Source organism: Culicoides brevitarsis, chromosome 3 (genome assembly GCF_036172545.1).
Source record: "Culicoides brevitarsis isolate CSIRO-B50_1 chromosome 3, AGI_CSIRO_Cbre_v1, whole genome shotgun sequence".
Lineage (NCBI taxonomy): Eukaryota > Metazoa > Arthropoda > Insecta > Diptera > Ceratopogonidae > Culicoides > Culicoides brevitarsis.
Window position 1 is genome coordinate 25,188,267 of NC_087087.1, and position 18,444 is coordinate 25,206,710.

At 28.9% G+C, this 18,444-nt stretch overlaps 2 protein-coding genes across 2 annotated transcripts in view; one reads left to right on the plus strand and one right to left on the minus strand.

Moving 5' to 3' along the window:
- LOC134834673 (BTB/POZ domain-containing protein 9-like) overlaps window positions 1-18,444 on the plus strand; it is a 131,751-nt gene that overhangs the window by 28,115 nt on the left and 85,192 nt on the right. The gene's annotated exons all lie outside the window — the stretch shown is intronic.
- The window catches only part of LOC134835411 (basic-leucine zipper transcription factor A), a 33,815-nt gene that overhangs the window by 3,494 nt on the left and 11,877 nt on the right, over window positions 1-18,444 (minus strand). The window contains exon 5 of the mRNA XM_063850288.1: window positions 155-326. Coding sequence (XP_063706358.1) covers window positions 155-326 — 172 coding nt within the window. The remainder of the gene's footprint in view (window positions 1-154; window positions 327-18,444) is intronic.

The window sequence follows — 18,444 nt, forward strand, 5'->3', positions numbered from 1 at the left end:
ACAACAATGGAGTGAATCACTCGTTGCGAGACATGTTAACGTGCAATCGTATCACGAAGAAAACATTTGGAACATTTTTGTAATTTGAGAATTTCGCGAGAAATGTCGCAAATAAAAATATTTTATCAGACAATGAACTTTTTTAGAGACTTACTCATGTTATGGTTGTCCTTCTTTTGGCGATCGCGTGCCTCTGCCTCCGAAAATGACGGTTCCTGTTTGATTTTGATGTCGGACGATGACAACGACGACGAGTCCAGCTTCAGTGCTTCGTTCAGGGATCGCGAATCGTAGTCCAGGAAAAGCTCCTCGAGCACATCTTCGGCCTGAAACGACAAAAAATCACAAAAAAATGATTAATTTTACTCAACTAAGAGATAACGATCGCGTTTTCCGCTTTTCATCAATCAATTCAACGTATTTTGCAGCAACGACAACAATGAAAGGAAACCGAGTGTCATTTACATTTGCTTTATCAAAATTAGCTCTATGAGTCACAAATGCGAAAAAAAATATAATTGCACAAAAAAACTTCTTGATAATGATTATTACACCATAATCGTAATTTTTTAATTTCTCATAATAAATAAATAATTTATACATTTTTTTTAGTGCCATGCCATCAACACAACATCAACACCTTAAATTACATGTTTTTTTCTGCACGGCTTAATTATAGAAATTAAATGAGCCACGGAAAAAAGCGTTCTTGAATGAACAACGTCAGTTTGGTTTTTTGTTTTGTTAGAAAGACGGTTATCATTAATGCAATTTGTACTTGATTCTATGTGAAAATGCAGAAGGTAATAATTAAACGTAATTCTGATTTAATTTTATTAAATAAAAGAAATGACGTGAATGGAATTGTGTTGAAATTGCAATGCATTGGAAGCGAAGAAAAATTGTAAGTTTTATCAAATTGGCCGAGTTTTAATTTAATTTTAATTTATTAATATTCATTAAAAAATTGATAGAAATTATCACTTAATTTATTTTTATTTTATTTTATGATAAAAATTTAAAAACAAATTTTTGAAGGCAAAGGATTTGAAAATATTTTTTATTAAATTTTAATTAAAAATTTTAAACATTAAAATGTTTTTCTAATTTTTTAAAATTATTTTCAGATTTAATTTAAAAATAAAATTCAATTAAAAAAAACAACGAATAATTTCTGTTGAAAATTTAATGAATATTTTTTTCCTGAAAATTACATTAAATTAATTAAAATAATTAATTAATTAATTAATATGAGATTTAATTTTTTTTATTGGAAATAATTTATTTTGCTTACTTTAATTTAATTTTTATTTATAAAAATTCATAAAAAATTAAAAGAAATTTTTATTGAATTTATTTTTTTTTATTTTATGATAAATTAAAATTAAAAAAAATTATTTGAAGATAAAACATTTGAAAATATTTTTTTATTTAATAAATAATTTAATTTAATTTATGAATCTAAAATTAAAAAAATAAATTAAATTTAAAAAAATCAAAATTCAATTTCCTTATAAAAAAAAATAAAAAATTATTATAAAAAAATTATAAAAAGTTATAAAAAAATTAAAATTAATTCAATTTATTTTATTTTATTTTTTTTAAAATTAATTTTTTATGTTTACTATGTCAATTTTTGATTTTTTTTTATTTAATTTTATTTTAATATTTTAAAAAATTTAACACCTGTCATTTTTCAAACTATCAAATAATTCCATCAAACAAAAACTGAATGAAACGTAAAAAAAATCATCAATTTCCGTTCTAACAGAAACTACAAAAAAATTTTCATTCATCTTTTTTCTCAATGTTTGACCATGAAAAAAAAGCTGTCATACGCAGAAATTACCGTAATATGACTAATAAATTAAATAACAACAACAAACAACAAAAAAGTCTCTTAATACTCCATTTCCTATCATTATTCACCTGCATCCAGTAGTAATGTGTGTCAGTAGTGTCTGGGCAGGTAGAAAAACTAACAAACAGAGGAAAAAAAAACGAATTTTCATAATGAATGAACGTAATTGCATATCAATTTCCCACAACTCATTCGCGGAGCAACATCCTACAATGTTGTCATTCAACAATTTTTATTATTTTCGCGTTGCTCTTGAGTTATGTAAGAAGCAATCCGTGGAAAAAAACTTAATTTCAAGATGCACAATTTATATAATTTGCAATAAATAGCAGCCATAAACAAGAATTTTGTTCAATAGACAAAAGAAATTCTATACATCGTAAACTCATAAATAATATAATTTATTTCACTTTGTTCGATTTTTTTTTGTATAGCCAGCCGCTTCCATTGAAAAATTGTTTGTTCTATTAATATTTAATAGATCATCGTGTAATTATTTGCTTTTTTCTCGAGTAAATGACGACAATGTTCGAAACTAGAGTAAAAATTGAAGCGTGAGTCACGGTTTCAATTTACACGTGTGAAATGAACGAAGTTTTGCCTTCTGGAGAAAAAGGGGTCTAATTAGAACCTTAAGGGGTCAAAGTAGAACCTTAAGAGTTCAAATTAGAACCTTAAGGGGTCAAACTAGAACCTTAAGGGGTCAAACTTGAACCTCAAGGGGTCAAACTAGAACCTCAAGGGGTCAAACTAGGGTTCAAATTAAAACCTTAAGGGGTCAAACTAGAACCTTAAGGGGTCAAACTAGAACCTTAAGGGGTCAAACTAGAACCTCATAGGGTCCAATTTAAAACCTTAAGGAATCAAACTAGAACCTTAAGGGGTCAAACTAGAACCTCATAGGGTCCAATTTAAAACCTTAAGGGGTCAAACTTGAACCTCAAGGGGTCAAACTAGAACCTCATCGAGTTCAAACTAGAACCTTAAGGGGTCAAACTTGAACCTCAAGGGATCAAACTAGAACCTCATAGGGTTCAAACTAGAACCTTAAGGGGTCAAACTAAAACCTAAAGGGGTCAAACTAGAACCTTAAGGGGTCAAACTAGAACCTTAAGGGGTCAAACTAGAACCTTAAGAAGTCAAACTAGAACCTCAATTGTTCGAACTAGAACCTTAAGGGGTCAAACTAGAACCTTAAGGGGTCAAACTAGAACCTTAAGGGGTCAAACTAGAACCTTAAGGGGTCAAACTAGAACCTTAAGGGGTCAAACTAGAACCTTAAGGGGTCAAACTTGAACCTTAAGGGGTCAAACTAGAACCTCATAGGGGTCAAACTAGAACCTTCAGAAGTCAAACTAGAACCTTAAGGGGTCAAACTTGAAACTTAAGGGGTTAAACTAGAACTTTAAGGGGTCAAACTAAAACCTCAAGGATTCAAACTAGAACCTTAAGGGGTCAAACTAAAACCTCAATGGTTTAAACTAGAACCTTAAGGGGTCAAACTAGAACCTCATAGGGGTCAAACTAGAACCTCATAGGGTTCAAATTAAAACCTTAAGGGATCAAACTAGAACCTTAAGAAGTCAAACTAGAACCTCAAAATTAAAACCATTAAAGGTAAAATTAATATTCACTCATAGGTTTGGTTTTTGACCCCTTTTTCTACCATAGGGTAACTTTACAAATAGTTCTCATTTTTTTCAATCAAGCACTTTCAAAATGCCTCAAATACGAACAGTTTGTCTAAAAAAAAGTCAATTTTGCACGTTTATTTCGCTTTTCTCGCGAGCGAAGGTCATTCATTCATGATATCTAGCTGATTATCGTTTCATTCGTTCGTTCGAGTATCGGTTAATTACATTTCCCTCGTACGACATCTAAAATCATAGAAATTGCATGGCCATGGCAGTTGTCTACCTAGTTAGCGCGCAGCATAAATGGAGTTAAAAATTGCATGTCTTGAGATTTTTTTTGTTGTTTTGTTTAATTTCATTATCTCTGTTCGTTAGTTTCTTGGTAGTTTTTTTTTTAATTAGTGAGTGACGTCGATCGTTTTGTCGGTAAGTAAGTACATCGCCGGCGAAGAATTGTTTTCTATTGCAATTCAATTTCAACCGATTAAAGATAATAATTTTGTTGATGATTGATAACAACGACAACGACGACGACAACAGTTCAATATTGTTGTAAACTTGACGAATTTAATGCCAAGGGTTTTCCATTTACGCAACCTTGAACTGAATAGTTAGAGCGTAATACGGATTTATATTATTTTTTATTTCTATTCGGAAAGCACGAAAAAAAAGATAATAATCAAAATGTTTTAAATCAATTATTGCTTTTATCGACATGTTGTTGACAAAATGACTCCTGAACTTTTTTGCAATATATGGGATTTTTTGGCGTGTCATGAAAATAGTTCAATTTTGTCGTAAAATGTAGTTTATCACTTTATGACAATGGGATCATTGATGTGATACCATATATTTATGTCATTAATTATATGTTGATTTTTGAACTACAGAGAACTTCTAATGGAGGTCAAATTTGGGTTTCATCCAGTTTTATCTAGTTGCCAACTTTACGATGGTTTATAGCTTACAAATTTTGGTATCCAAGCTTTTTCTTTAAGTTTTGTGTGGAATTTTAGTTTCTTAGAAAACTCGAGTATTCCAAGAATTGATACAATGGACATTGTTGAAGGTAAGTAGTAATAAATTAAATTCCAAAAGATTTAATGTTTGAATTTTATATACTAAAGACTTTCATTATCAGTGCTAAAAAGACTTAAGTTTGAAATTTTTTGACTTAAGCTTAAGTGAAAGTAACTTTAAGTTGACTTAAGTCAAATTAATTGACTTAATTTACAGAATAATTTAAATTATTTTTTTTAACTTAATAACTTTAACTAAAAACATAACTTAATAACTTAAACTAAACTTAAGTCAATAGATTCTTCTAATCAAGCTTAAGTTTTAAGTCATTAATTTTTTTTTTAAGCTTAAGTCAAAAGCTTTTTTGGCACATATTATTATCAATTGATAGTAACAGTTTGCTAAGTCAAAAAAATATTCAACTTAAGCCAACTTAAGTTTAAGTCAAAAGTTGACTTCATATTCTTTTGACTTAAAATCTTAAGTTTAAGAATAAGTTAAATTAAGTCAAAATTCAAATATGTTAAGCCGAAATTTCCGAATAAAAAAAATATGAATTTATTAAAATTTTTTGAAAAAAATTTTAAATTAAGTCAAATAATTTATCTTAAGTCAAACTTAATATTAAACTTAAGCTTAAGTCAATATTCTTACGTTTGTATGAATTTATTTACTTTTTGTATGAAGTTTTTACGTATTTACGGAATTATTTACCTACATATATTTTGAAAATTAGCTATGATTAAAACTTTTCTCATCCATTTCAGATTTTTTATTGATAAGTATGAAAAAAATTTTTCATTTAATTGATTCAATTTTGCAAAATAACACTTTTTTCAATTTTCACAAAATCCTGTTTTTCGCTTCAACTTCACTTTTTCACTTAATTATGTATAATTTTTGTTTTTATACCTAACTTGTTTTTAATTTTATCAAATTTACGCTTTTTAACGTCACTCAACTCGTTTTTTTGTGGTTTATTTCTGAATAACTTAATTCATCATCAGAATTTACCACTTTTTGTTCTAATCACAAAAAAAAACTTTATGATGCAACTAAAACTGGTTTTAACTCGGCTGGCTTACCTTAAATTTATCAACTTTTTAACTAATTTGCAGTAGTCATTAAATCGTTTTTTAATGATTTTTTCCTCTCTCTCTCTGATAATGACTCAAGTTCAGACCGAACTTTGTCTAATAATGTTTTCATTGTTATTGTTATGAAATTCCGAAGAAATTGCATGCCTGCAACTTATTGATAGCTATCGACAAAAAAAAATGTCCAGTAGAAAAAATCAGTCGCTTGGAAATAAATCACAAAAAAAACGCAAGTCAGTGTTTGGAGTTATTTATTGGTTGTTTGTAGAAAAAATGCATGAAAGCTTGCATGAGATATTTTTGTCGCACTTATCTTTTATTTATAATTTTTTTTTACTGCAAAAATATGAATACAATGGAAATAAATAATAATAAAAATCAGTGAGTGATAATAATTAGGAGCAGTCTGTCATTTGCTGCCAAAGTAAATTATTTATTACTTATCTTATCATTAAATAATTTTTTTTCTCTCTCTCTCGTTAAGTTTCAACGACGCGTCGTCAACAACAGACGGCTCATAAGTAGGCCAAGATCGAGTTTTGTATCGAGTTAAACCGCAAAATTCTGTGAATTGAAGGGATTCCCCTAAACTATAAAAGAATGCGGTAAACAATGAACCCTCATTGTTATTCGATAAATCGCCGCCCTGAGATTCTAATTGCATCATCGAGAGATTCTAACGTGATATTGTCATGGCTGATGATGGTGGCAAATCAAAAGGTCTATTGACCTACATGGAGAGCACTATGAGGTAATGATAATAATTATAATTTTTTTGATGACGATTTTTTTTTCCGTTTGCGTTACATTGTAACAAGCTATACGGACCGGAAAAACAATTTACCGCGATGTACAAGGGCTCGCTGTAATGATTAGCCGAAATTGGCTTTTGATAGAAAAATAATGATGGTAGAAATGTGCATGCATGCGATGACAATGGAATAATTCCACACAGAGTAATTACAAATCAATCTCGACATTCTCAATAACGCGTTCTACTACCAGCAGCAGCAGCATGAGATTCACTTTCAAGCTCGATTTACTTATAGTTTTTTTTTCATTCTCTCGAATATTCATTGGAAACATCTTGGCTAGTATTTGCAATGAATGTTCTTTTGCGCTATAACTAGAAAGAACGTTATTTTTATCGGGTCGTGTATGCATCCTAAGCAATCTAATTATAGCAAGGCAGGGATGGGGAATGGGGTTTGATGAGAAGTCTCAATGCAATTGAAGGTACGTATGTCACTGTTTGACTGAAAAAATAAACATTAAAATAATTTCTTCTGTTCATCATGTAGGTATTTACGGATCAATAAATTCTATTCAACGAACTTATCAACGTTTTGATGAAATTTTATATCTACTCGAATTATTGGAAGATATCGAAAGGTAACTATTCTTATTCTGAAAAATTATTAAAACTTATTTTTTTAATTAATTTCTTTTAAATGCCATGAGGATACAGTCAATATTCTGTGAGTATTTATTTTCCATTATTTTCTGTTTTTCTTTACTAAATATTATTTCAGAATCTTTTTCAAAACCTGGATAACTGCTATCGATACAAAAATCCTCTCTCTGTATCGTTCCAATTTTAGAAGCAAGGAGGCTGTTAGAACATGTCAATAGTTTTGTACCAAACAGATCTTTGACAAGAACAAGAGAGCTGATTAACATGAATATTACTCAAATTAGAGTCATAGTTGCTTTCCTAACCGGTTATGCAAGATTAAATAAACTGATGAATACCCTATGGGCGAAAAACGGGTCAGATTGATCCCTTAACGGATCAGGTTGACCCCTTAGGAGTCAAATTGATCCCTTAAGGGAATTTTTTGATCCCTTAAGGGATCAATTTGCTCCATTAAGGGATCAATCTGATCACTTAAGGGATCAACCTGATCCTCTTTCGAATCGGTCATCTGCAGACCCAAAAATTTGAATCATTCAAGAGATCATTTTGATCCTTAAGAGATCAATATGAACCCTTAAGAGGTCAATTTGATCCCTTCAAGTGATCAATTTAACCCCTCTAGGAGATCAATTTGATATCTTAAGGGATCATTTTGACCTCTTAAGGAATCAAAATGATCTCTTGAATGATTAAAAATTTTGGGTCTGCAGATGACCGATTCGAAAGGGGATCAGGTTGATCCCTTAAGTGATCAGATTAATCCCTTAAGGGATCAATTTGATTCCTAAGGGGTCAACCAGGTTCCCTTAAGGGATCAATCTGACCCGTTTTTCGCCCATAGGGTAGAATGGGTTATAGGGATTCAACAGATTGCAGAATCTGTCACTCAGCAGAAGAAACAGATGGGGAACATTTTATGCGATTGTCCTTATTTGAAACACAAAAGAATGTTGCTTTTAGGTAGTGAGAATGGCATTATGGATCCTGAAGAATTTAGAGATTTCTCACTGAAAGAAATCTTTTCTTTCTTAAAGAGTGTCAGCATGGTTAAAGAAGAATATGGAATAGGTTAGAAAGAAAGAATTTTCAACCCTTAACTTTTTTGATTTGATATGATCTAAAAATTGATTTAAATCAAAATTAGATCAGATCAAATCCAAAATTTTTAAGAAATTTTTTGACTTCAATTTTTTGGGGATTTTTTTTTGGTTCGATCTGATCTAATTTTGTTCTAAATCAATTTTTAGATCAGATCAAATCAAAATTAGTTAAGGGTTCAAAATGTTTTGATTAGATTTGCAAATCAAATCAAAAATCAAATCTTTTGTAATTTGATCTGAAGCATGCAAAATAGATCAGATCGTGATTTAATTTTTGATTTGATTCTTAGATCAATGATCTAGATTATACAAGTCTGGTTTTGTATATTCTTTATACACAAAAAGTGTTCTGAAGTTCGTTGGAAACTACAAATTAGTTCACATTTGCACCTATGTCATTTTCTCATTGTATCGCGAACCGCTGCTAGTAGAAAATTTCTTTTTGTTTATTTACATACAAATATTATTTCAAATAAAAAAACGAGTGTAAAATGCTCTTCAAAATGGCATTTAACTGACACATTTCATTTTACGACATTTTACACAATGCAAGTGCAGTGCTGTCCCACGAAGACAGTCTTACATCAGGTAAAAAATTCTATCTACATTTTTATACCAGTTTTATTCAGATCCAACTGGCAAAATGATTCATTTATTAGGAAATTTAACATGTATTTTGCATTTTAATCACTTCCAAACAAAACTCGTTGCGTTTTTTTTTATTTAAAATTTTAATCTCTTTTATCTACAAGAACCTTCGTAATTCTGTCAACACATTCTTAAAGTTTTATTTAAAAAATATAATATAAATTAATCTTATCATTTTTTTTTGTTCCCGAGTCTTTATCTATCGGCTAAGAAGAGATAAATTTATCAGCAGCAATTTTTTCGGTGTGTGTCAAAACATACTGACAAAATTGGATCAAAGTTATTAACGCAATCAACTTAACTAAACATGGTCGCTTAGAGCACTTTTGTCAAAATATTTGGAGTGGAGCTTAGTTAATGACAAAGTTACACACCGAAAAAAAAATCTATACTTGACCAATCACTCGCGTCGATTAACACTTCTTTTTCGATATTTTTTTTATTAATATTCAATGCAAACATTTACGAAAGTCTTTAGTGCCGTTTTCACTACGCAACAACGACGAAATTTTTCATTCAAAAAAATTAAAAAAAAAAAAATTAAACGATATCCGCACCGCACATGGAACATTAATTAGTAAAATGAGAAAATTAACACTTTTGTCAAAGATTATCAACACGGGAAGTATTTAGTGCAGTATGTAAAAAAGTATGTCGTCAATTGTTTACACTTTTTCTTTAAAATAATAAAAAAAAATTATTGATATTTTTTTAATCATTTTACGGGAAATGATTCAACACGTCCTTCTTACCTTCCGATCCCGTCGATGTAATATGTTGTAAACCGGCATCTCGCGATGCTTTTTACTAATGCGATTTCTTTCACGTAGTTGCGGCAGTTTGATAGAGTTTGCTTTTGAACCAAGCAAGAAGCAAGGTTCAACACTGAGACCAATAAAAATTTATTTAAAAAAAAATATATTTAAAATAAGAGTTTTAATGATCGATCGGTGGGCCGCCAATCCGTCTTCATACAAAGTTTTTTTTTGTATTTTATATTATTATATATGTTACACCCTTTTTATGTTTTATTTTAAGTTTCTCACTTATGAACTACTTTCAGATAAGTTCATTCAGCAATTAACTATAAACGCCTCTTTTTATTTTTTTTTTAAGTAATTATATATTTTTTTATTTTTTTTTTTGAGATCCACACTTTTTTTTTATTTTTTTATCATATATATAATAATGCAATTTTTATATATATATTTTTTTTAAAAATAATATACTTAATTATGAATTCAAGCAACGTATATATTTTTATTTATTTTTTAGCAACCGAATTTTTCAGAGTTCAATATATTGATTATAATATTTCGCACGCGTGTTAATGATTGCTTAATTTTTATTTTTTTTTTCACTTTTAGCACCTCAGCAATAAGCAGTAAAAGCGAGTCTATGCTTTACATACCCAAATATCATAGGGCATCTTTCGAAATATATTTTCTTTGAATATCATTAAATTCATTTATTTATTATAAAGTAAGAATATTGTTTAAATATATATGTATATTTTTTTTTGTAATTATTTTTTGCTCTCTTATCAAGGCACTTGTTTTCACACTGATCGCTTCGAAAGAACTAAACTTATCTGGCAGTAAATATAAAATAATACGAAGTTATATCTACAAACAACGAATACAAATGCAAACATGTATATTGTACTATATAATATTATTCGTACGAATTTTTTGTATTTATAGAGAAAGAGAGACTGACTGATGTCTGCACATTTTTGTTGTTGTTACATGTTTTTAATTTACTTGAATGAATGTACATTGTATACGGGAGTAAAGTATATTTTATAGTATTTGTAGTAAAAATTATATATATTTATACTTTGAGAGCTGCAGCGAAGAAAAAAAAACAGCGGCATGTGTACAAAACACTTGCAAATATATACATATGACAAGTGCAACAAAATTGCAAGTAAACAGTATACAATATTGAAGTTTCTTTTACAAAAGAAATAAAGAATTTGTCCTTATCAATCATTATATACATATGTATATGATATATACTACATATACATAAGTATATGAAAAAAATCTCATATCTGATCCGGTTATGATGATAAAAAATCTCGTTTATTTTTTTGATATAATAAAAAAAAACATTCTTATCTTGCAAGATTTATAATTTGATTTATAGTATAGGTGCTAGAGATGAAAGATGATGTGTTCCTGTCAAGTTATATATGATGAAAAATTAACACATTTTCATAAAAATTTAATAAATATTAGCCATAAGTAAGTGAGTAAGTAAAGCCAAGAAGGTTACCTAACAAACATGTCTCTCTTTACCTTTGTAATTTTATTGCGTTTAGGAAAAAAAAATAATAAAAAGATAAAGATAATAATAATTAACATTGGATTTCGTATTTCATGCATGACGTAGAAAATGATGAAGCGTGAATAGCAGTTGACGCGTTTTAGTTTTGCATCGAGTTTAGAATCTTGTATCTCTTTGGATTATTTAAGAAGGTGAGTATTAATTTGTATTTATTTTTTACATCATTAAAGCTTAAAGTGATAATGAAGTCTTTCAAGGATTAAATTATTTTAGCGCCCGAATACTTAAATATTGGAAATTGATTTTAGTGAATTTCATGATTTTAGAAGTTGAAAAATTTTAATTTTTATTAAAGTTATAAAATTTAAAAAAAAGTATATAAAAATATATTTTATAACTTCTAAATTTAATAAAATCAATTTAAAAAGCTTAAGTTTTTAAGCTATAGAAATAAAAAAAAAATCATAAGCTCAAAAAATGCTTTAGAATAGATCAAATAGCCACATAACTCGATTTCAGCATTTGATCGAAAAATAAATGGCATGAGATTTTTTGATGATTTTGTGCTATTTAAGCCTAAACTAGTCCAAAAAACCTAAATTTAAAACTCTAGAACAAACTTCAGTTTTTCTATAAATTTTTAGTGCATTTGGGTATATTCAAGTACCTCTTTGACATACCCATATCCACTAAAAATGCATAGAAAAACTGAAGTTTGTTCTAGAATTTTAAATTTAGGTTTTTTGGACTACTTAATTAACACAAAACCATCAGAAAAATCTCATACCGTTTATTTTTCGATAAAAAGCTGAAATCGGCAGATATGTAGCATTCAAAATGTGCACTGGGATTTGATCAATTGTCGTCATTTGTCAACGAACAGCTAAGAACTTTCCTTTTTCAAATCTCAGCTTTACGATTTGCTGACAGATTTGAAAAAGAAAAGTTCAATTATCAGCTGATCGTTGACAGTAGATCAAATCCCAGTGCATATTTTGAACTTCAAGTTAATAGTACAAAGTTGCACGTTTGATCTCAAAATATGACAAACGTAAAAGCTTTGCTTACTCAACCCGAGAGACTTCCCTTTAAATTTTTACTGATATCTTTTGTGATGTGTGTCGCCAAGCATCGTCGCGTCACCTTTCGTACACCTGACACAAAACGTTTAAAGATTAAAACGTCTTTCGTACATACTTTATGACTCTCTGATAACTACCACACATTATGTGATAACTGGCGCTGACTTGGCACATACTATTACGTAAGTACCGAAAAGTTCGTTGTTAGCACTTGTATGTCGAAAGGAACAAAAAAAATGCGTTCTCATCAACAACAGAACTTCGAGATACAAGTGTATTATAACTTGATAACTAAACAATGGCAGCTAATGAGCTGAAGAGCACGTGATCCGATAAAAAATAATCTGAATTTTTGCGCATTTAACAGTTCTCTGTTAGGAAGCTCTTTCTAATTGGGCAAACAAAAAAAAAATGTTGACGATTCTCTGACGTCATGTCTGGATTTTTGAGTTTTTCCGTTTGCAACTTTTTCTACGTCATAGATCAGATTTTGATAAGAGTCCAATTGATATCACTCAAGTGGTCGAAAAATCACGTATTTGTAGTGAGTGATACTTTTGAGTTTAAGGAGATAAAGAGCTTGCCAATAACTTGATTAAATTCCTTTGCCACGGCGGCGCTGATTCTTGGAAAGGGACAAGTTGGAAATCCAGGTCATCTGTTTATGGAAAGTTTGTTGATACGAATCGGAACATCAATGACAAAGGTGCGAATTACGTGCCTTGCATGAAATTTGTGTAAAATAAACAACAAGTATTAAGTTGGAATGGAGTTTCTTCAAAAAAGGTAAGTTCAATATTTGTTAATGAAAAAATTACAAGTGACAAAAAGAGTGAACTAAAAAGTATGAAACAAGAAAAAGAAATTTTAAAATTTTCAAATTGTGCATTGGGGTTTTTTGAACATGGCGACAAATTTGAATCTTTGGATCAGAGACCAAGCGTAAAGTAAGGAGTCTAACTTATGAACTTAATGTTTAGAGTTCTAATGACTAAAGATACGGTTCAAATATCATAAATTAGCGCCATCTAGTGAGTAAATTCTTCTTCTTCTTTGCTTTATTAAAATTTTTCGTCTTAAAACTACACAATTTTTGTCTTGGTTTCAATTAATCAATTAATTGGTCCAAGGTTAGCATCATTTTGACTCTGAAAGGACCTCAGTCGTTGCCTCGGCTCTTGTCGCTGTCGCTGTTCATCTTCTGTAAGCCCATACAATTCTCTTCTTTTTTGCATTTGGCGCAACCACGTTGTCTTTGGAGCTCCTCTTTGTCGTCTCGCTGGCACTTGCATATTGATGGCTCGTTGAGTAACTTGTTCTTGCGGGTGTTGATCAACTTTCTGAAACCATGCGATTCTTTCTTCGTGGATTTTCTCAGTGACGGTATTTTGAATTTGCAAAGACCCTCTTATATGCGAGCTTTTGATATGGTAAATTAATTTTTTTTATACTTAATTGACGGATTATGTGAAAATTTTAAAATTCATTACAGTTTTCTATTAGAATTTCATTGAACTCTGAATTAGAATTTCAAAAATTACCAACTTCCCTTGTATTGTCCTGTCATTCACTATTCCACCGTTTAACCCATCATCACGTTAGTTACGCACTTCATTGACTTTCAACTTATTCCATTCATAAATCGCGTTGTTTATTTATATTTGCAATTTTTCTATAGATCCATCTATTTATCGTAGAAAAGAAGCAATCAAAGCAGCGGTTTATTAAAACGACAATTATTATGAAATTTAATATACAGAATGCAGTGATTATCTATTGTTGTCACACAGAATAAATAAATTGATAATATCATGATCGCGAAAAAAAAGTGCATGTACACTATACGAAGTCCTTGTCCCTAATTACGTCAACGCACAATCAATTTTTCCGTGCAATTCATTGACTGCACGTTTTTTTATTTATAATAAATATATATGTAATAATCATATATAATAAAGTGTATTGCGTGTCTGACATTTTTTTTATATCATCGCGTATAAATAATACAGAAAGTAAGAATACAAAACTTCTTACTTAATACTCTTTTCACTCTCTTGGTTTATGTCGCGTCGCATGGATTTATTTATATTTTTATTTTTTCTGGCAGTGACTTGCGAGATATTAATCTCTCGATTTTTTTTTTAATAATTGATTTTGATAAATTGTTGTCGTTTATACACTTTGCATTGCTTTTTGAAACTCGTTTTGCTCTTTTGAGATTTAAGTTTAAAACTTTTTTTAGAACATAAAATAAATATATATATTAATTAACCTTGTTTGTTTGTTAACAAGCCAGGACAGTCATTCTATCAAAAATATCCAACAAATCATTTGCAAAAATAGTAAAATATAAATAATAATAATACCATTCACCGAAAAAATTTTTGCTCAAATCGTGTCTCACCTTCGCCCACAAATCGTATCTTTTCTACGTTCGCGTCATACAGGGCCCATGTTATGTAACATAAACTTAAAAAAAAATAAAAATTAGACATTATATTACAGATATATCAAAATATATATTATAAAGTTTTGATTATACCACACACCCTGCGAATATTTCGCGCGTACTTATACACTTTGTATGCTCTTTGTTTTCATTCACCAGGTGTAGACATTAAAGCTTTATGTATCTTTTTTACTAAATATATTGTTTGTAACTATTTGCATAGTAGTTCACAATATCAATATTATTTGTATTAAAATATAATAAAAATTGCAGTCTCACTTTTAAATTTTTTTTTATATATGAAATTTATTAGTAGACACATTTTATGAACGTGCGTCGATTCGTATTAGCTTAGAAGAATGTCAAGTTTATCTGATACATATTTATAAGCATGAGCATGGAATATCTGGTCATTTACCTCTAAAAGGTTAAATGTAAGAGGATTGCTTTTTTGAGTCATACTTTTTAATTATATAATTTTTGAAAAGTATTAAAAAATTATATATTATATAAATTATATTATATTATACTATATTATATTTATATAATATCATTTATATATCATATATAAATAAATATCATAAAAATATAAATAAATATATAAATAATATAATGAATAATATTTATATATTATAATGTTATATATTTATAATATTTATTTATGTATGAATATAAATGATATTATGAAAATATAATATACTAGAATAGTATAATATAATAGAATAAAAAATATATTTAATATTAAAATATACAATAAAAATCAATATAAATAAATTAATGTAAAAAATAATTCTTACATTATTTTACAATGTTAAACATGCATAAATGTATTTTTTATTAAATAATAATAAATAACATTAAATCAATTAATATTTCTGCGAATGTTACACCCAAAATAGTTAAACTAGGTCTTTAAAGTCGTTAAATGATATTTTTTTTGCACTAAAATATAATCAAATTAATCTCCAAAAAGTAACATTAACAACCTATACAAATTAAATTAAACATGTATAAATGTTTTCTCCTTTGTGTGTTTCTAAGTACATTATATCGTTGCCTTTCTGTCTAACCTAACATGATATTGATATACGTTCACAAGAGTTTTAACACACATTTAGACAACATTTAGGCTTTTAAATATTCGTTGTTGTTAAAAATATGCAAATTTGTTGATGTAAGTAATAATAATAAAAATGTTGCTGTATCAAAATAAATAATTACTCTAATAATATGACAGGTTTGAAATATATTTATTTATAAAAAAAAAATATAATATAATAGAATGTTTGTTCTACTTTCAAAACGGATCTTGAATGCGAGTTCTAAACATGTTTTCATGGGAAATATCAAAAGTTTTGTAACTATAATGATTTTTTTTTAATTTTTAATTATTAACTTTCTTATCTTTTAGTGATTCACGGAGGGATTTGGATGAGCTATTTCCGCAAGTATTTTTTCGCAGTAAGTAGAAACACGTTTACAGTAGTGCATAAAGTACATTACATTATTATTAGTTTATCTTAATCTTTCTATACGCTCCAACAAACGTAATGATTCTAGCGTTGAAATGCCTTTACCATAATAATAATAAAATAAAACAAATGCTGTAATTTGCATTGTTATATAAGAGTAAACAAACAAATCAATCTGGGATTTAAATAAATTGTTTAATTTTATGCAGAAAAAAATGACATGCTTTTCTGGTTAGACTTGTGGTAGACAGTTTTTGTCTTGCTAACTGATATTTAATAATATTATTATAAATAATAATAATACTTGAGATTGGCACTCGTTGTCTATAATTACATCAAAGTTATGAATATTAAAAAAATAAGATGATGATGATACCTTAAGGAGTCGAAATTATCATATCCGATGACAAATAAAGTATTGGTCTTTATTATGGTGATTACTGCCAACCTGTATAATTTATTTTTAATAATGTTATTATGATATCACAAAAATTTTTACGCAGTAACTTTTTTCGTTATTTTTATTTTTGAATGGAGTCACAAATCATATTTGTAGCTGCACCTGTCCCCTATTGACCTGTCATTTGTTTACGCGATAAATCAATTCGGCAGCTAGCTTTCGAAAAAGTCACATAAATTTACGGAGATTAATATTCATTCGCACAGGCAAGAAAAGCATAATAATAATTATAGATGTCAGCGAAAAAAAAGTCTAGACTAACTTGCCGAGCGCAATTCCATACTGTAATTATGTGATTTTAATTTGTCAGTACAAATTAATTTAGAAATCCAAGTTGACTATAAACGAGGTTTAATTAAATCAATTAGAGGATTTTGCGCGCCGTGACCTTAAAAGGTCTTAAATGTTGCACGACGAATAAAATCGATTCCTTAGAAGTTGTAAAGAAAAATATATAAAAATAAACTTTAATTATTTTCGGAATTAAGCCAGAAACCCTGAGGGAAACCAAATTGCATTATAGAAACATCTGTTATCGCGTATTTATTGTTTGTGTAAAATAGCATTGAGCATTTAAACTTCAAAATTAATTGATGTTGTTGATTTTTTTAACTAGAATTTTGTATATATATATTTATAATAATATAAATATATTTTTACTACGTCGAATTTATTTTGAAATGATTAAATGAAATGTTTATTTTTTCAGATGAAAACTTGGGATGCAGAACGTTCACGAGTCTATCAGTAAGTGAAGGAATAAACTTTTTCAACAGACTCTCTACAGAAGTAAGACGTACTGATATTTTTCTCTTATTCAAGTCAAGATTGAAACAAATACTGACCAATGAATACTGATCTAAGCATATTTTAAATTTTTTAACTGATGAGAATTAAAACCTGATGAGGAAAAGCACCGTTTATCAACAACTGGCTTGTAAGATCACGCAAAATCACGAAATATCGTACAACTTAAGACAACGTCGATTTTTATATGTCCCATTACATGGCAACCATTTAACTTCCATTTACTTCCAAAGGCCTTTTTCAACAATTTTGGGACCTATTTTAAAGAATTTTGTTCTACAGAATGAATTGACGCCACTGCTTCCAATGAACCCATCAACAGAATATCAAGAACATTTAATCATTTCACTCATTTGTACAATGATGAAAAAATCAGGGAGGTATTCAAGAGAAGATTATCATGAGTTATGAAACGACCTGACATCCGAACTACAACAAGCAGGAATCGACAAAAACATCTCCATACGTGACATTCTTGGATGCAGGAAGTTCGACGCCCTCCCGAAAATCGCCAATTTTTTGAAGGAGAACAGAAAAATTATTTAAATGTCGTCCCTAAAAATTTTATTTGTCCCCGTCCTTTCACTAGACCAAGTATGCCATAAGCGATAGGTCAAATTGATGTAAAACATCCTTGTTTTTAGTTAATGAAGAGCTAAAGAGATGTAAAAGCTGTGAAAAGCTTTTCAGAACTTTTTAAAGTTCAAAATGCGCTTATTTCATTCAACCTTTTACTTTTACGAAAATTTGTCACAAACACAAAAATCGCATGAGTTAAGCATAATCTCCGTGCGTCAATATGTTTCTAAAATGTCGATCAATAAATAACAAGTCGTACTTTTTGAATAACATTCTCATGTAACAACTCCAAGTCAGCAACAACACTCTCGAAAAATGCTAATAAAGCTCAAAGCTTTTTTTTTTCAAAGCAGCAGCGCTCGCATTTATCTATGACTAATCAAAAAATATTTAGAAGTCTACATGTCGAAAATGCGAGAGAGCAAAAAAGTTTTTTTGTAAAAGGTGTACAAAATAGCAAGTGTTTGAGAAGTGCATTATAAGGTGTAACACATAAACACACGTCTGATCGTTACATGAATGGGCC